Source organism: Anser cygnoides, chromosome 8, assembly GCF_040182565.1.
Source record: "Anser cygnoides isolate HZ-2024a breed goose chromosome 8, Taihu_goose_T2T_genome, whole genome shotgun sequence".
In the NCBI taxonomy this organism is placed as follows: domain Eukaryota; kingdom Metazoa; phylum Chordata; class Aves; order Anseriformes; family Anatidae; genus Anser; species Anser cygnoides.
Genome location: NC_089880.1, coordinates 3870924 through 3891614, shown reverse-complemented (window position 1 = coordinate 3891614; position 20691 = coordinate 3870924). Strand labels below are relative to the sequence as shown.

General features: G+C 39.7%; 1 protein-coding gene across 5 annotated transcripts in view; it reads left to right on the top strand.

The window, feature by feature from the left end:
• Positions 1–347: 347 nt before the first annotated feature.
• Positions 348–20691, top strand: part of PLPPR5 (phospholipid phosphatase related 5) — a 97798-nt gene continuing 77454 nt past the window's right edge. For 2 of the 5 annotated variants that reach the window (XM_067001939.1, XM_067001937.1), the window contains exons 1-2: positions 348–422; positions 19395–19583. In XM_067001939.1, coding sequence (XP_066858040.1) covers positions 354–422; positions 19395–19583 — 258 coding nt within the window. In that variant the 5' untranslated portion in view covers positions 348–353. Of the gene's footprint in view, positions 423–19090; positions 19106–19249; positions 19584–20691 lie in introns of those variants that run through there. The other 3 variants (XM_067001938.1, XM_048067232.2, XM_048067235.2) reach the window with 3 other exon arrangements.

Here is a 20691-nt window from a genome sequence, read left to right as displayed (position 1 = left end):
CTCTAATGAAAAGAGATAAATGTTTTGTTTTGAAACTAAAAAGGTCAAAGTGAGGAGTGATATAATTAAAACAATTATAAGTACTAATCTTTGCATATGTACTGTTATTTGGAACAAAAATGGTTGTCAATTCTAAATTAACTCTAAGTACTTTCAAGTAATAACTTAACTCATTTCATAGTGGTATAAAGTAATATGCATTCCTCTGTCCTGTTGTAATTCTCACCATTCTTTGTTTTGGTATGTTTGTGTTTTAGCCAGGCCTTTTGTAGTTTGTTGTCAGCATGTTATTCTCAGCCATGCCAGCTTGTTACAGGTAGACACAATATACTTTGTTTTCTTCGCAGGTGAACATGATTTCAAACATCAGGCATAAGTCTCAGAGAAGCCACACGACGTTGCCATGCTTCATACTTCTTGAGGTAAGAAAAGCTGTAGTTATATTGCTAAGATTTTTTGGGGTGTATTTTTTAAGAAGACAGTCAGTGGCTACTGATTTATATTTACCAACAGATTTATGGTTGCCTCAATACTGAGTGCTATCTGCTGGTTGATGATCTCTTTTTTTTTTGCAGCTGTGAATAAAATTTCAGTCCCTGCAAGCGTAACTTTTTTTCCAGCTCTTTCAAAAGAGGGAATTAAGGGGGGTCCCTAAGCCTGCAATTTAATTTTAAGTGAATTTAATGCTCTGAAATGCCAAAATCCAGCAATGTGAAGTACCTCTGAGCCGGAGCCATATAGTTATTGGTGGATAAAACTTCATGCTGAATTTCCATTACTCTAGAAAACTTCTAATTCATCAGCCTTAAAGCACCTTACGTTTGGGGTAAATATCATTATTACCATTTTTTAGATTGGGAGCAGCGGAACAGAAAGTTATAGTAGTTGTTCAAGGCTATTCAGCCTGTCAGGATTGGGAGACATTTTGGGATTATGCATATTGAGTAAATTAAGCTCCATTTAAAACAGTTTCCTTATATCTTGCTCTTATTTTTGAGATCATTCACACTATAATTACTAAAGCACTATTATTCATTTATTTATTTATTTACTTTAGCTCTTATGCTAGTAGATCATGCTTACGGTAGAAATGGCCCTATTACATCTGCCCTGCAGTGGAGCCAGAGCTGCAGCATGGCATAGCTCTGTTGGGCTCTATTTGAGCCACTTTGCGGTTGACCAGTCAGGCTCCCCACCCCCCCCTCCCCCCCCCCCAACACACAAATTCAGCAGAACTTGAGACCTTTGGGGTTTTGGAGTACCTGGCTGCTATGGCTGTGTCCCAGCTGCTAGCCTACCTATGCTAATGTTAGCTTACCAGGGGTATGGCTAAGAGCACTGCACAGCCATAGCTGTGAGCATGACTGGGAGCACACTGGTCGCAGCTGTGTATGTGCGGTGGCCTGGAGAGCACCTTAGTCCCTGTGGGAAATCTTGTGCTAGTATTTAGGTGTAAGTGTGCTACGCTGCAGTCACACAAGTTCTGTGGTGTGCAAATGTCCCTTTCCTGCTCTTATAATAGGCATATGTTCACATCTAGAATGGGCCAAACTACATTGTAACAAATATATTATTATACAACAATATCTGTCTGGTGGAATCCAGGAAAACATTGGTATGAAGGAGAACCTGACTGTCTTACGGAGCAAATCTTATATTGGCATCTCAGTTTAGGGTAGTTGTGCTCATTTATATCTACAGAGGTTTTGTTCTTATTTTTATTTAAGCATTTCTACGTCCAAACATTTGAATCGTGTATAAAAAAACATGTAGCTTATCTTTTATGCATGTTACTTGTACAGCTGATTTGGTATGGGGAAGCTTGAGGAAAAGAACTAAGATGTATTTTGAGCACAAACTTTCCTGACTTACTTGCGCACGCTAGTATCATTGGGTTCTGTGGACTGCAGATCAAGGTAGAACATCTTCAGATAAACATTGCTTAGGGTGAGGGAGAGTGGGGAATTTTCATTCAATTTTCTACTCATCCACAGACTTCCAGTGCTGTATTGCATGTGCCACCTGGGGCTTACTACAGAGACAGCTGGGCATTGTTATGCCTCGATTTTATGCTAACTGGCAGCAGTTAAATTGTGTCCTGGTGGTTTCAGTGATGCTTAATACTGGATTTTGGAAGTAAAAGTTGAGTAGTATTAAGATCCATCTGTGGATCTAGTTCCTAAAGTCTCTGTGTCTTGGTACCCATCTTCTTACCTCACACTGGTGTTGGGAAGCCAGTGCTTTGGTTGCTGTGAGATGCTCAGAATATGACACATTTAAAGATATCTGATAAATAGAGGGAGGGTGATGTCATGAACTGTGGAAAAACAACAATATTCCAAGGAAAATTTGTGCATGGCATAAACATTATGACTTACGTGACCTTTCCTGATAAAGTTTTCATCCTCCACAGATCCTTGGCTTTTAAATTATTCATTTATTTATACCAGCACATTTTGGAAGTTGCATCCATGTGGACAGAAAATTGTTTCATCATCTGGTATTATTTCTGTCACATCACTTCAGCTAGTTTTGTAACTTGGCAATTTATGTTCACTCTTTTCAAACAACATTTGTGATCCACTGTGACACAAATCACTGCAGATCCATTGGCTTTTCTTGCCTGTGTTATGTCACGCTGAGACTGCATCAAGATGCGTGACCTCCGTATCATCAAATCTAATGGCACTAAGGGATCCAAAAACCTGACGATTTAATGATACTGTTACATAAGTTTATGTCATGGAAGTCACTAAGGAGACAGTACAGAGCAACTGGAGTAGTAGATGGGGGTCAGGGGACATGGTTTCTATTCCTGAATGTTGGAGGGAGTTGCTCAGCCTTATTCATATTCTTCCTTGTTGTTTGTAAAAACTGAAGAATAATTCAAGCCCACATTGGGTAAGATATGCAAATAGAAGACAACAGATGTACAGTAGCAGTACTATATTCTATAATCACTTATTGTTTGCTGTGTTCTCTAGGATGACAAGGTGGTCAAGAAGTGTAATAACTGTAATTCTTTTTTAAAGTAACTGGATAAGAGAAGTATGCAATATCTGGGCACCCGAGCTGAAGTATTTGGGTGATGAGATGGAAGGTCTGTGAGACATCACAGCCTTCCTTTAAAGGCTTCATTATATGTTCCTCATTTCTCTAGCAGACGAAATTAATCCACCCACATACATCAAAGACATATTAAGGCAACAATTGTACTTACGCTTAGGCAGCAGCAGGAGAGCAAAAGAAGGAATTGGTGAGTTCAAGTATCTGTAACCATGCAGCCACACAAAGTTCTCTATGCTGACAAAACAGAATAGCAACCATGAGGTGCCAGTGGTGGTGACTGTCATTTGGTGGTGATTATGTCCCTGTGGAGACCTGATGTCTGCAACATTTATAGGACTGGGCTATCTGTCAGAGAGACCATTTATTTGCAGAGGCACGTTAATAGTTAAGGTGGCTGTATACAGCTTCCCCAGTCTCTATTTCAAGATTGTATTTATCATGGGACATAGGAAAACTTCATTTTCCTGGAAGACTGTTAGCCTTTATTTACTTGGCTATTAGAGCACACACGAAAGGGATACAGGATATGACATGGGACTGTACTCAAGTCCTAGCTTGCTTCTCAGAGAAGCATCTGAGGTGCCGTTTCTCTCCATGCTACTGATGTCCTGGCAGGATGTCCTTTCTCCAGAGCTCAGCAGCAGCTGGAAAGCAGGGAGTTAGCCCTCTGACAGGCACTCTGGGCTGGGTGGCAAGCAGGGGCAGCACAGCATGGGGCAGAACAGCTGAAGCTATGCAAAGGTCAGTACCTCGGCCCTAGAAGGAGACATGAAGGTGGTGGCTGGAAGCAGCAGCAAGGAATAGTTGCATTACATGCTAGTCAGGTTCTATTTTACTCTTTGCAGAAACGTATGACTTTTTCATGAGTAGCCTGCAGGTTAGGAGCAAAAGAAAAGGTGGAGATCAGACTGATCTACATGAGGGGAATGCTAAGAGTAGTCTCCTTCTTGCAGCAAGATAGAATAAAGTGTTGTTTTGTTGTTGTTGTTGTTTGTTTTTCATTCTCTTAAAGCTTGCTCCTAAGCATAGGCTCAACTCTGCTAAGTAATGGCATTACATCATGAGAAAATCTGGTAGATCTAGTTTCTATTCTTTTGGTCTTTCTAGCAATACCTACCTTATATAGTGGATTTTTTTTCCCCTAACTTGTTTCTGACCTAGGGAGATAAATTATCTGAACAGATGAGATGTACAGAAACTTCTAGCTGTAAGAAAACCAGGGCCTCTGCAAGCTTCATTCTTCTGGTGGTGTTAAGATCTACACCTTTCAAAGTGCTAGCTCTTCTCTACAGAGCAGTCTTGTAAGCTGCTACTGTCAATCTTTCAGAAAACCTCTGTCCTCTTCAATTCACAAATGATAGAAGAAGATATACCTTAGGTATTCTGTTATCTTTTCCAGATACTTTCATTAGTGCAATTCAAAGAGATGAACCTTCTTTTTATGTGTTGATCCTATTGGATGGAGCCTGGAGTCTGTATCCAACTACCTAAGCTGGAGGAAAAAATGTAAATTTTCGAAGACTTTGAAAGCTCGGAAGCTGAATTTCTATGGCAGAACCTGAGCTGTGCAAACATCTGTTACTTCCTGTTGCTGTCAAGAAATTCTGCTGGTTCAAGGCATCATTGATGCAGTCTCTTTTGTCCTTTTTTTTTTTTTTTTTTTTGGTATAAAGCATTGAATTCTTATAGCATGTTGCTGCACTTGGTTATTTATTGTTTTCCTCCAAGCACCTCTTCCATTAAAAAAGTTTATGTAAGCGTCAGATTTTGAGATTAATCTCCTCAAAGCCATGAAGTATCAAAAGTTAGCTTTTCTGGCAATACTAACTCATGCAGATCTTATGACAGACCATAAATTTAGATTCCAAAGGTCCATTATTCTCCAAGAGTACTGTTCAACTTTCCTTTGGCCTAAGATTTCCCTGCCTTTTCCATCCTTACCAAAACCCTGTTTTATTTCTACCTTCTTTGTGAAGTTTTAACTCATTTATTGCTTAATGAAGCATCTTTTTATAATACACATGCTGAAAACAGCTGTCCAAAACTGTGAGGTAACCTTAACTCTCTCTTTAATGGAGGTAATTTAGATATGTGAGTTAATTGTCAAAAATGCCTGGTGGACTCAGGCTAACTACCCTAACTACCCTAAATCTTAACTGTACTAGTTTTAAAATGACTCAGTATCACCAGATGCAAACTTCTGCTATTCTTGCAAACCTCTGTGAGTTTAGGTTTAGGTATTCTAGGTACTCTCCTATGAAAAGTATTAAGTGGTGCTATCTAGACAATGTTTCATCTCCCCCACCCTGTTATGCATATAGATATACTCATTGGAATCTCTAGAGAAGATATAATAATTTCTTCACCCTGTATTCACATTTAGAAATTACTGAACTTACATTTTTTGAACACAGAAATTAGAATATTAGTATGTCAGTGGGCAGATCCTTTAATATATACAGCTGTGAGAACACTACTGACTTCTGTCCTTCAGATAGCAGTTACATTAATCATCTACCTCTCTAAATTTTGTGGGAAACTTATGTTAATGCATAACAGACTTCTGAATTCTTAGCACAGAGCCCTGAACTGTGCTTAGCTGTGCTGGTAGGCTTTGTCCTTTTTTAGTTTTTACTGGGGATATGTTTTGTAGCAATACAGCAATGTTTTGTGATTATTTTTTAGTTATTTTTTTTAATGCTTCTCAAGAGATCCTGGCTGACATTTCCCTTTGCCTTGGTTATGCACTCTGCAGAGCTCATTATGCAATTTATTCTCCACTGAATTGTGAGCTTTCGCATAGCTGAGAGTCAAGATGACTCAGACAATTTACAGCTGATTCAACATTAAGAGGTCAATCTTTGTTTCTCCTTTACCCTTTGGGTTCTGTGGATTTATTTTCTGCCTAAGAAGGGCATTATGTATAATCTCTCTCTTGTGTAATTTTCAAGCCTACCACTTCCTTCTCTCTCTTACCCCCCCCCCCCCCCCCCCCCCCCCTTCCAGTACCTAAGTAGCTTGTCAACAGTCTTAAAACTTGTAGCCAGTAGGGCACTTGGCATAGGATGCACAAACTAGTGGCATATGAATGACTGAACTGCAATTGTATGAATTTGTGGCAATGCTGGAATGCCAACAAGGAATTAAGTGAAAAGTATTTCATGTCTCCCATTGAAGTACAGCCTTCAAAGTCACCACTTCTCAAACAGTCTTTTTTTTTTTTGTAACTTTCAAAATATATTTTTCTTTAAATCTTTAAATTATTTTATTTTTTTCTTTTTGCAATGGACCCTTAAGATATTCCACTGAATACACTAAATATGCATACTGGAGTCTGCTCTTAGACAAATAAGGATATAATGTATAGTGGTATGCTGCTACCAAATATATCTGTTGGTGCTCATTTGTGTATTTGTCCCCATTCCGCGATTTGTAATCCTCTTTAGGTATGCAGTAAGATGCCTGATAACTTTGTGCTTCAACATGAAATAAAACCAGGGAAGTGCAATATTAAAATGGCATGCAGATTTGTTTCTAATAATACTGTTATGTATTGTTGATCTCTTCTCCATGATTTAGCTCTTAACATTCTGCATAGCCCCTTAAATGCAAAATGTAGATCCTGAAAGGAATTTTTCCTGAAAGGAAAAACTACGAAGATTATGATAGCAGTTCTACCCCATTAGTAGTAATGATGATAATAAAATAATCAGCAGGTTTTTGATGATGTTTTAAGGAAATGAAAACTGTTTTACAGCAATGCCGTGCTTTGAATACCATACGTAAATGTGAACTATCAGAACAGAATTAAATACACACAGTCTTTGATGGAAGTGAAATTATACAGTGACTTAATAGGAAAAATAAAATAAATACACTTTAACTGAAAACCCCACTTGCAAAATATCCTCTACAGCATTCAGTGACTTTTGGATATCCTTGGCTTGCTGTTTTGTGGAAAGTTGTTCCTTCAATTACAGGTATCCCTTTGACTCATTTTGATTTAGGGAAAACTTGTTTTTGATTTCATGGATCATCTGAATTAGGGGCGATGATTGTTTTTGTTTTCAAATCTTGTATTCCATTAACTACTCCTGGCTTATGAGTTCAGGTACAACACAATCCCAACAGGTGACACGAAGAAGTGGTTTTAAGGAAATATGTGAGAATTGAAGGTGGGACTTAGTGAATTGCTCAGGCAGTCTTTGTCGCTATTTTTTTCCAGAACAGTATAGAGATCATCTTAAAAAGCAAGTGTCATGATTGACTATCCAATAACCTCATTCCCAAAGCAAACAAACAAAATTATTGGACCTTTTAAAATCTTGTTGGGTTCTATATACAGATCATTTGACAAAGAGTGTGCAGGGAAATACATCTCTAGAATCTGTGTGCTTTTCCTCTGTTCCAACAGACTCTTTTCCTTGGCAGAAACAGGAAAGTTTGCCTGCTTGGAGTCTGAGCCTTGTACATGCTATTGCCAAATATTGTTCAGCCTTTATTTACTGCACTGTTCATCTAAACAGCTCCTGAATAGAAATTACCTTATATAAAGGTAAAAGTCATGCTTGCACAATTCTTTTCAATTGATAATTTCTGTAGTTCATTTTAGTAACATTTTACAATAAAATATCAATGTACCACAATATGCATCTGTTCCATCATTGCTAGACAGGAGTACTCCACTGTTGGAAACAGTCCCCAAGAGAGGCTCTGGCTATTTGTGTAGTATTTTACTATCAAGAAAAGCAACACATTTTATTTGACAATGCCCTGAAAGATTAAACTTCCAGCCATATCTAACAGGATGGTAAATATTCAGAGAGAAGAGGATTTCAACACTAATCATTCACTGGGAGCAATGGAACCGTAAGAGAAAGAACTGACGCTGATGAGAAGTACTAATTGTGCTAATGAAACTTTTTAATATCTTCTACTGACAAGGCAAGCATTGGAAAGCTGCTGCTTCTTTGAAATGGATAAAGCACAGTAATTCAATAAATGTTCTTTATTTGTAATGTAATCTTCCCAAGCAATTTCTGAGCTTGGCTTTCATAAACCTGTAACACCCTAGTAAGCAATTTCACTGTAGCAGATAATTGTTTAAGTTGTTAAGCACTTGTGTAATAGAGAACCAGATGCGAATAAATGTCCTGCATGTAAGGTTGTGCTAGTCACCCCAGGAAGTACAGAAATGAGCCAGCTCCCCTTCTTTCTTCATCTTCACCTGCTGGTAATGAAAGCAATTGGAGTAGTCAATAACATTAAGTAGGTTCTATTTCTCCAGCTTCTCTTAAAGCCTTTTTTACTTATAAGAAATAGATCAAAGCACAAGAAAGCAGAAGGGAGGATAGTAAGGAAAGCAGGATCCAAGGGATATAAGGGAAACTAATCCATCAATGATTTTTTCCAGAATTGTCTCGAAGTCTGAAGAGATTTCCGGGTTCATTATTGCTCTTCTCTCTGATGCGATGACTTTTCTAGCCCTGACCATGAGAAATGTAGAAAGAAGAAATTTTCCATCATTGAGTGAATGCACTGTGATTTACCTCTCCTGCTGGCTATCCTAGAAGTAGTTCTATACATGTTGGATAGGAACTTTCCTTTGTCTGTGGGATATTTTTAGTGTGTGTAGGTATATTTTTAGATAGTTTAAGTCTTTTTTAAGTCTTTTATGTCATAATTATCCCAACTGGTTTGTAAGCTTTAATACTTTATATTGCTTTAAAACTCCCACACTAGTGATATTTTTTATGAAAGCTGAAATGAAAAGATTATCTAGAAGTATCTATTCATTATATAGATCTAGTAAGATACAGCCACCAGTGCAGGATTAAATTGCTGTGTATTAACATCAATGAACATTTCTCGTTCCTTTTTTGTCTTCTACTTTTGGGGAAGAGTTTATGACAGAAGGTCCTCTGTGTTCCCATTTTCACTACCCGTGTTTCTGGAGTTGCTAGTTGCAACCTTATTGCAAGAGAGTTGAGATATTAAACAGTGAGTACATGATTTAAACCTGTTTGGACAATATGCATTTTTTTTAGACTCATATATAATACACCATATGGAGTTTTCCTAAACTTATTGTTGACTTTAGCTGAGTAACTAAAGCCAAGATCATCTGGGAAAAATATGAAATTGTGCCTATTTCTGTGTGCCTATTATTTGTTTGCTAACTGAAATTTTATTTGTTTCTAATGGAATTAAACAGTGGACATTAGTATGCCTAATAAGCTAAATAATTTGCTTAAATCCAATTTGGATACTGTCCTAGTTACTATAGAAGCAGTATTCAGCATGCTGGATATTGGCATTGCTCAATGATGAAAAGGTTAATGCCATAAAAATTGTGTGTCCTGAGATGGCTGTATCTTTTTAGCAACCGCCCACTCCATTTCCCTAAGGTTAGTTTTCATGCCAGCTTAGTGAGAATCTGATCCTGCAGCCCTTATGTTCTGTCCTCAGATCTCCTACTGCTTTTAATTTCTCTAAATTAACAGAATTCGGGGAGGGGAGGAGACACCAAACACTAATATTTTAAAGTCTATCTCTGAGATGTACTTCATATTTACAGCATTACCACAGTGCAGTTACTTCAAAGTAAATGAACCTTCTGGCAATGTGGAGTGAGGAAGAACTGTATGATGCTTTAAGGCTGTTAGAATAAAATCACTAGGTGGTCTTAAGAGGAAAGACATACTGCTAATAGTTCTGGCAGGTATCGGTTAATCCTCTCCAAAAAGGAATCCTGAAGATATTTTATGTTCCTTGAGTGTGTCCCAGTGATATGTCCTTCTCACCCCTCAACCACTTGCCAGACCTAGGAAGAAGATCTCATATGTGGTAAGCCACACTGTTTTTGCATCAAGTTCTCCTTATGGTGTCCCGCTGTCTGTGCAAGTACAACAGTTGCCGCAGGAACTGTTGAGCTGCTATGTTTTAATCCTTTTGCCCTGGCAGGAGCCTACAGAATGTCCCACTTACTGCATTTTTCCCACAAGAAACCTGTAATTTCAACTTCTGATGTTCTTGCCGACTTTGTAAGTGTACACTTGCACAATCTCTCTCTCCCCACTTTAATCATTTTGGACACGTGATCACTTGCCACTTCCATCTTTTAGTACAGTTTGTCTGGAGTTCAGCTGATTAGCTAGATGAATAAGGCACTGAATAAGGACTTCTAAAAAGTAGTGATAAAAGCCAAAGACCTGTGCATTATCTAAACAAACATCTATTTAGTTACACAATAATTTGATGGTGTCCTCTAGTTATATCTTAAGCTTTAGCTTAGCAATTTCTTGAATATTTTAGAATATTCAGAATATTTTCTGGATATTCCAAATATTTTCAGAATATTTTTAAATGAGAAACAATCTCGAGTATGTTAGTTTATGTAAGAGCTTGAAAACTTTGGTTATTAATAATTTTAACACCAACGATGGCAAGTTACCACAAAGGATCTTCAAAAGCTGGTTTATTTACTGTTACTCTGGCTCTTTACCTTTCCAGCTGCTCCTTGTGGTTCAGGATTCACTTCTCAAAGCAGTCAAAGCAGCAAAGGTGCTCTTTTAGAAGGGACTTTTCAACTGTTGAAGTTTATTTTCTTCCTTGCTGCCTTCCTGAGTCTCCTTCTAATGCTTGTCAGTGTACGTTTTGCCTGGAAGGTGGTTATGGTGTGTAATGATGACCAGGTCAAAGGGGTAGCCTCTCAGGTTATTATTATTTATTTTTTTCAAGGACCAATCCTGTAACAAGTTTTATATAGCAGCTTATTGGAGCGTGTGTGTGTGTATATATATATATAAATATATAGGACTCTTTTTCTAGAAAGGGGAAAATTAGCAGATATCTTTTGTTGCTACCAGTGTAGGTAAGCAGATGGACAGCTTCACTGTACCAATTCACCAATTTAGAGGAAATAAGATTTTATTTTTAGATATGAATTGCAATAATCAAATGAATTAAAGTAATTGCAGTGAATCACCATTAAAATGGATTGTAGTCATTAAGATTACAAATTTGTGGGTCATAGTAAATCAGCAGTAATTCAGAGAATCGCAGAAAAAAGGTTTGAAGGGACTCCCAGTGGTCATGTAATCCACCAATTTGCTCAGCAGAGGGCTGGCTTCAGTATCAGGTCAGGTTGCTCAGAGCCTAGCCCAGTGAAGCTTTGAATATCCCTACGGATAGAGATACCTTGATAGAAGGAAAGTATCTGGATAATGATGGACGGAAGTGCATAGCTCCTCTAATGTTTGTTTTCACTGAATGATTGTATTCTTACAAATACACTTATGAGGCCTGTTCACACTGCAGGTCATGCCGTAAGCAAAGGTTGTCTCTTTAGTCCTGCTCTGAGCTTACCCTTGTAGCCAAAAGCAATATTATAGAAGTGGCTTTCTGCAGCAGGTGGGGGGCTTCTCCAAGTGCAGAGGCATCTGTCCTGCAGTGGTCACGAACCATGCGCCTTTGTGAAACACACCAGTGTGGGAAATGGCTGCAAGGCACATTGTTACTGGTCTGCTGATTGTGTCACTCATGGCTGTGTCATGGGGCTGTACAAATGCTTTTTGTCTTTGTAGCTCTACTTCTTGCCATTCGACTTCAATTTTTACTCTTCCTAGAGTTTTCTGCCTTTTCTGGATGCTTATGATCAAGCTATAAAAGAAAGGGTATTTTTCACAGCAAGGATTTGTGTGAAAACATGAATGTTACATGAATGTCCTAGTATTGAATGGAAACATTTATTGCATGTACCCTTGTAGCTGTCTGGATCATGAATGATGAGGGCTATGCCAGGGTAAAGGAGAGCTGTGTCCTGGGTGATGAGTATTATGGATTGGGCTTCAGGTATTTTTATATTTAAAAATTTCAAAGTAACCTAAGACAATCATCAGCTCTATTTCTAACTTTATTGAACAATGACCTGTTAGTGATGTATATTGTCTGTAATTCTGTTGGGTAAATTCTGTGGCTTTTTTTTTTATTCCTTTTTCTCTATTAAAACACAGGCTTAAGGTATTCTGAGCTTTTTATTTCTATGCATTTCATATGCTTTTAATTTTATGAAAGAATGGATAATATCCAACTTGGGAATGGGTTTTCAGGTGTAACGCTAATGAGAAATGTCTGGTGTAATTTGTAAGAACATAAGTAGTTCTACCATACAAGTGCTTGAGCTTATCCAGCAAGAAACTATTGCTGAGGATGTATTGGACTGCTGCCAGGATGAGCTGCATACATTTAATGATAACCAGAGCTGGAAGTATGCAGCGATTATGGTGCATAATTTATGATATTAGTCTATTTGTCTTTCCCATTTGAGAGAGAGTTAGTAAGTTGGTTAATTTAATTTTATGTACAGACTTGTGCTTGAAATTGTCTTTGGAGTCTTGTATAATTTACCTGTTCATGATACTACAGTTCAGGGCCAAGCTTGGTTATGGAGAGAGAGGACTGCAAGTTTTAATATGCAGCTGACATTGAATTGATGACTCCTCGGTGTCAGAAGGAAGACCTCACACTTCCTTGCAGACTGCCATGCCAATGTGACAGCCTAATATCTTTTGCATGCCTCTGGATGGCTTTTACCTTCTTCACCCTATGTATTTCAGAGTATTTCATTCCCTAGATGAGGAATTAGCAAAAGATAATGATGGCAAGTGTGCAGACCTAACATTTGAAGTTGTACTTCTGTTTAAGCATGCAGCTTAAAAATCAGAGGTTGCATTCATCCAGGTAGAGTCCAGGTTATAAAACATCAACCCTACAAGCATACAGAGAATGATTTTTCACATAAGTTTTTCCTGTGAATGAGCAAAGTCTCCTTCAGTTAATACAGAAGTGTATCTCCATCTATCTGGTAATGTCAGCTGTTGTTCACACATCTCTGAGCAATGTGTTTATTCTGTTTAAAAGCACTGAATAGTGCTATACTCCAGTTCTTATAGGTGACTAAACTGTAGATGATAGCAAAAATAACCACAGAAAGGTGGCTGGATTGGCTGAGCATTTCTTTTCTTCATATTTGTGTACTTTCAGACTGACAAAAGTTTCATACTGACAACACAGAATCTTGATGAGTGGGCAAACATTTACTTTCAGCACAGCCCCGTAATAGAGACATACACAATATTTAACTCATGAATTGTAATTAATTGGTCTGACTATTTACAATAAAAAATATACAAAAGAAGGCAAATTACAGCACAGCAAGACTGCCATATTCAAATGAGTGAAATTAATTCAGTAGTATGTAAAGGGAGTTTTTTGAATTGGTCTGTAAAACCTTCAGGCATTGTGCAAATGTCTGAACTAATTTTGGACTATATATAAATCTAACTGTACAGATGCATACAGTGTACTGCATCGGGCAGGTCCATGTGATTTTTTTTTCCACTTGACTGCTGCACCATGAATAAGTTAGTGCTCTGCTTATGTCACCTACTGATTCATTAATCTGTTGTATCAATAGTCCAAGGTATTGTTGATTAACTCTGAAGGGGGGGAGGTTCCTTCATCAAAAGAATTGATAAGAAGGTGGGTGAATATTCTGGGTGAATGAGATAAGTATGTTTATTCCTAAATCTTAAAGTTATTTGTATTATTTTTATTGAACCAATTACGCCAAAGATTGCCAGGTTTGCAGACAGTTTGTGTAACACTGCAGTACTGAAAATGTGTTTGCCAATGATGATCACTTTGTATCTGTGGTAACAATTTTGTAAGTGGTAGGCTTTTTCCTGGGTTTGATCTTAGGTTAGATTAAATAATCTTTGTTAGTGTATTCAAATGTCAGTGTTTAGTTTCATTTCACATTGACAAAAGAGTATTCTGTATTTTTTTTGTTGTTGTTGTTTTGACAGCATGGTAGTAGAAGTGCTAATACAGGCTTTAGTTTTCAAGATTTATAGGGCTGTGGTACATAACGTGCCTCTGGCATCCCAAATTTGCTGTTCTAACCTATGAGGAACTTGCATGCAATAATACTTTTCCTTAATGTGAAGATAGCAAGCAGTTTTATGAAGACTAATTATCTTATCGATGTAAACACTGACTAGGCAACTAATGTGCTGTGACTGCTACTCATTATATCTAACTCAATCAATTCATTGTTGCCTTGTCCTCCTCCTCATTTGTTTCATCTCCATCTGCTTGTTCCCTCATATACTTGTACTGCATTGTATGAGGTCCCCAGGCTTAGCAGGGCAAAATGTTGCCTTCTTTGGAAATAGGGTCTAGCTCTACATAATACTGCAATACAAATGCAGTATTAATGCTTATGCTACTGCTACCTTGCCTTTTTCTTTTCCTCCCTGTGTGACTCATGAGAATCATAATTCCTATTTTGGAGCTAGATTAGTGATGTGCAAGTGAAAGTTAAGAGTAAAGTTGATCACGTCTCGCTGCAGCCCTTTAAAAGATGGGTGCTAGTCTAAGATAGTCCTCAAAGCTTGTTTCATTATTGTGCAAGTGATATCATCAGAAGTTGGTATTTCTCAGTATGGAATGAATGGCACTTTCAAAGGATGATTCATCCTGCCCTATGTAGTAGAGCTTAGTCACCTACTGGAGTTGTCTCTATATGTGAACTACATATTAAGACCATATGAAAAGCCTAGTTTAGGTGTTTAACTTGTCCGAATCACATTGAGGGTGTTCTGGGGCAAGACCCCGTTTCTGATTCTATGCTATGCTCCACCTTCTAGCAAATGATTTTCCTCTTGCATTATGATGGTCCTATAAACATAAATTTGAGTAGTAGTTTCCCCTGGATTTAGCATTTTAATCACTGTTGGATGAAATTTGTGGAAAAAAAAATCCTCTATTGCAGATATTCCTTTGCTTCCCTGATTATTCTGTGGTCAATGCTCTTCTAAAGTTTTTATGTAAGTCTCCCTCCTACTATTTGACAATTTTGCCTGGATAAGCCAGAAGGTCTCTAACAATTCAGTTCATTCTGTCTCTTCCCTGCTGCCATATTATCAACATAGATGCAATATTCCCTTCTGAGTAGGCTGGTTTAATGTAATATGGAGATGTAACAGGGAAACATCCAGGGGATTGCCAGATGCTATCACTTTGATAAGGCAGGAAAGAGAAAGGAAAAAACAGTGGGATGATTTGATATCAATTCTTGTTCTTCTTCCCATTGGGAAAGCTTAGAGTTGACTGTATTTCTTTACTGCCTTCTCTCATAGCAATATTTTATAGCTAGAACATTTGGAAAAAAGTGATGATGTAAAGCACATGAAAGGTTAGTGAATTTGTTTTCAAATTTGAAATATGTCTCTGTTATGAAGGTCATGATTTCAGAATATTACAAAACATTGAAGGTTTCTCTTTGTCTGTACTGATCTACGTTGTGTTTCTTGAGCTGATATTTCACTTAAAATTAAGCAGCGAATGAAAATAAGATAAAAGTATTAGGACTATCAGGGGAACTTCTGCTCTGAGATGAGTGGAACTATTTCCAAGAAAGTTAGTTTCAAAACCCGTCTGTCTGTCATCAAAGTTTCAACTGACGATTTTACCAATAGCCTTCTGAAACAAAAATTGTTGGTTCTGGGCTTGTATTTCTACTGTTCTGCTGTCATTGTGCATCACCGATACAAATCAGCAGGGAATACTGTAATTGTGGAATATATTTAGCTGACTGCATTAGTCACGGGGGATTGTGTTCTTGTGCTTCTGTTTTGGTTTGATTTTAATACATGCTTGCATATTTAACTGTGCAACCAATAAATATCATGTTCATTATAATATAAAGAGTAGCTCTGGCATTACTTGATCAGCTAACTGCATATTCATGAATGCAAGCCATTGATGTGCAGGCCACACTTATAAAGTATGTTTGCAACAACGGGAATTTGTTTATGAAAATTAAGATAAATATTCTCATAAAATAAATATTCTCAACATATAAATATGAAAATTAAAATAAATATTTTATTAAATATTAAATATTATAGTCTTTTTGCCTTTCATAACACTCCAAGCATTGTTTAGAGGTTGGACCTGCCTTACCTATGTATTCCTAAGCATTTTATAAATTCATTACTGTAACAAATTGTATTCTACATAGTGCAACAAACAACTTCTATGAAGAGAACGGCAGCAAGCATCAAGTCCACATATGTTTTTTAACTGGTGCAAGTAAGACAGAGCCTATTCCAAATTTTAAATTATCAGCTACAAGAAACTAAGCCTTTCAGTTCTGAACCAGTCATTTGGCAATATGCAAATAAACTAACATGCCATTAAAAATAACAAGGGCAATGACAGAGCAAGAAATCTTCCCTAGTCTTTTATATGCCCTATTAGTGCCTTTGGGAATGCTGCGATGGTTGTGCAATACTGCCAGAAATACCAATCTAGCACTGTATATAGGCACAGGAGAAAAAAATTTTGTCTCCTTCCAAGCTCTGAGAAATTGCCCGTACAGAACCACTCTGTGTCCCATGTATGTTATTCTGGAAAGTAATAAAACAGACAAACCAATCTGTAGTGTCTGTTAACATGGCAGATAGGGAATCTACGTTAGATTGCATCATCCAGACTGTGCATGAATATCTACAGGTCCACAGTCTGATGCAATCCATTATAAAAGAGGCTATATGATAGCAGATCTTGCAGCTTGGGAGATGTTGCTAATAGTAACAAAAGCAGATAGTAGATGGGCATACAGTAACTTTAAACAGCTTTCTCCATGCAATTTTTAGACTGTTTCACTTAGTCAGATATGCCAATAGGTAAATATTTGGGGGCAAAAAGGAAAATGCATTCAATATATGCAAATTCACAGTTACTAATATCCACTGCAGAAACAGTCACAGATCTACAGGGGTTTCAAAGAGGGGGAAAAAAAAATAAATTTTATCTACTTTCTGCTTTAAATTTTTTTTGGAATCTGGTCATCCACCCTGTAGTTGAGCCCCTTGGTATTCAGTGAGGCAACCTGACTACTTTTCTCACATGATGATCTTTGCACTAAAAATCGGAGTTTGGAGAAAGAGAATAATTAATTCCCTTAATTCCTCAGTGAAGCATCAAGTCGACCATTATTTTTGAATGAAAAACAGAGCCTGACATTTATTTATTTATTTATTTAAGTTTCTTTCATCAATGATCTGAGTCTTCTGTCAATGAAGTTGACTTTAAAACTCCTCTGTGACTTAAATCCTGTGTTCTTTGGTTTGCAGTTCTGTTAGCAAGTTCCCCTGTAGTGTCTGAAGCATGGGACACTAGATTCAGCCAAATAGATGTATTCCTGCCTGTTGCACCACACCATGTATTTGAATGACTGGAAGTCTAAATAGTGTCACTTGTAGAGTAAAAGAGAAGCATGAACAAAGTCTCCCTTCACTGTAATGCTTCTTTAAAAAAAAATTAATAGTTTGTGCTTCATTTAATGGCATTCAGTATATACTTGATATAATATTTGTCATGTGTATCTGCACAAAAGACAGAGCACTCAGGATACGGATGTGTTCCTGTACAGGCAGAAGTGTTAGCAATTTCTTTTAGCCTTAACAAGGGAAGGCCAAGGGTATTTCTTACATCTACTAAGGCTGCAGAGAAGAAAGTCAGATTCTTCTCTTTATGTTTCCAGACACAGGAGGAGGGGCAGTGGGCCCAGGATGGGATACAGGAAATTCTGGTTTAGAGTATGGAAAAATTGTTTTACGTATCAGTGGTTGGCCATGGAAACTTCTTGTCCAGGGTGGTTGTGGAATCTCCGTCCTTTGAGATATTTTACAGGTGATGACGTGGTCCTAAGCAACCTGATCTAACAGGACCTGCACTAGCTGGTTTGACTACGTGACCTATAGAGTCTTTCTAAAATCCTTCAGGGATTTTGAAAGTTGCTTCACAGCACTTTGTAAAGCAGGACTTTGTCCTCTAATTCCTATGTGCAATAGTTCCCTTGGAATATCTATAAACAGAAGTTGGCTTGTAATAGACAGCAAAATTCAGAAGTATTTTATTAGCTAGATACTGGAACTTCATAACTCAGCAGTGTACTACTGTACCACAGCCATGGCAATCCTGGGGCGCTGTCAGTGCTCCTCTGGGGCACCTACCTAAATACAGCTCAAGAGCCAAGTGCTGCTTGCTGCAGTTCTGCTGGTGGCCTTGGCCTTTGGATCAGGCCTCATAAGCTGGCAGCGTGGCTCATTGCGTGCAACCTACAGGATGAAATTAAGGTTTTTACATGTAGGGTAATGGATAGTAGACTTTGCACTAAAGAAGTGGGGAAAATAAACTCTGTGCTAGGCAGAATTCACCACAAGATGTCTCATGTCTCACTACATATAAATTACAAAGGTACGGAGCTATCCAGTTACAGTTGGTGAACACAAGGCAAATGGCATGGTTTGGGTTATTCTGGGGAGTATGCTAAGAACACACAAAAATAGAAGTGGAATCCAGACACGAAGAGTGTGTTCTTCAAGAGCCAATTAAAAATAGATACATGGAGACTAACATCACTGAAGGTGAACACAGCTCTCCCAAAGGAGGAGGAAAGCGAACAGTTAAGGCCAAAGTACTGCGCTGGAAGAATGAAGACACGTTATAGAACAGGGCTATCCGCTCCCCTTTGCTACTTCCACCAGCCTTTAGTGAGTAAGCCGAGGGGAATCTTTCAGGCCGAGGCATCTCTTACAGGCTGTTACCATCCATAGCACATTTTGGCATGTGGAAGGAGTACCTTTAAGGAACTTCTGAGCTGTTGGCTTTTGGAGGGCAGAGCAGCCCCTATGCAGGTGGAGCCGTGTCCGCTCTGGCCACCGTGTATTCTCGGCGCTGTGCCCGTGGGGATTTCTAAGTGGAAGGCTTTTGGGGTCACCTGGGTGATTTCTCCCAGCGCTGAAACCGGCTCTTCTCCTCGCCGGGGCTGCTGCTAGGGCCGTGACCGCCTACTGCCCAGCCGCCCCTTCTCTCTGTGGCTGTTCAGTGAAAGCTTTGGCCACGACTCCCTTCAGCAGCCCCCCGCACCGCAGAGCATCTTTCCATTTAGGCGCCGGCCGAGGTGCGGGGGCGCTGCCGTGGCGCGGAGGGAACGCTCCGCTGGGGCTCCCCGCCGCCTTCCTCCCCCTCCTCCTCCTCCTCCTCCTCCTCCTCCTCTCGGGCCGGGTCCCGGCGGGGCGGAGCGGAGCCGCCCCTCCCGCCGCCGCGCTCCGCCCGCCCGAAGCGGTGCCGGTGGCGGTGCCGGGCCCCCGCCCGCGGTGGGTGCCGCCGGGGAGCGGGGCTGCCGCGGCCGCCGGAGCCCCCCGTCCATGCGAGTGCCCTCTCCGCTCAGCAGCATGCTTTACTTCCAGATGGTGATCATGGCAGGGACCGTGATGCTGGCTTACTACTTCGAGTACACCGACACCTTCGCCGTCAACGTGCAGGGCTTCTTCTGCTACGAGGGCGCGTACCGCAAACCCTACCCGGGCCCGGAGGACAGCAGCGCCGTGCCCCCGGTGCTCCTCTACTCGCTGACGGCGGGCGTGCCCGTGCTGGTGGTAAGCAGCGCCCCGCGCCGCCGCCCCGGCCGCCGGAGGGATGGGGGGACCGGCCGGGGGGCAACGCCGGCGGCCGGGGGGCTCCGGGGAGGGCCGGCGGCCGGGGGGGCTCCGAGCCCCGGCCGCTGCCGCCCCCCGCCGCGGCATTTATTTTTAGCGCCCGTTTATGTAAGGGCCCTGCCCGGCTGCCGGCGTGCAGCCTCCATCGAAGCGTGCGGCGGTCGCAGGTACGGGGACTACCCGGGGAAGCCCGGCTGCTGGCAGCCGTAGGGTGATGTTTCACCCAGAGCTAATTAAAAAAAAAAAAAAAATCCTCTGACGGTTCGTTTGTTTGTTTATTTTGAAAGTAGGCTGACCTGTGAAAGGAGCAAGGAGCAGTTCTGCTTGATTTAGTCGGTTCCGTATGTCACAGTTACCGATGGGGGTGCAAACTAAACCTGGGTCTCTAGTTTAGTACGATCTTCTGTCGGTCTTGTTTAAGAAGATATATCTAAAATGAGTCTTATTGGTTTTCTTCGCTTCGGGGAAAAAAGCTACAAGAGAATAGCTGAATGCACTATTTGCGTTGTCAGATAATGAGAACATTAGCATCATTTAATAATCCCTGACCATCCTGTGGAGCAAAGACTGGGCGGGGGGGAATGAGATGGGAGTACTGAACCATCAGGGATGGATTATATACAGACTCAGCAGGTGCACACAGTTACACGTACACAAACTCCTTGTAAAGAGTTTGCTTTAATGAGCTGTTATCATTACAAATCAAAAAACCAAACCCCTTTACGGTAAGAGGAGGCCTCTTAAGGTAGTGGTTATTAGTTTCACTGATTCATTCCTTTTCAGGAAATTATCTAAAATATGAGAACAGAAAGCTTCATCAAGCTGATACTGTGGTTAACTGCAGACACTTCTGTTGTGCACCAATGTCTCAGATGGCATCCACTGTGAAATCTCATGCACAGCCTTAGTGTTTGAGACATCAGGCTGTATTGGGATAATTTATAGCAAGTTTGTTCTTTTTTTTTTTTTTTTTTCCCCTGGGGAATGACTTAATCTTTAGCAAAAGATGTCACAACTATTTGGTTCAGTTTTTCTTTCTGTTACAATA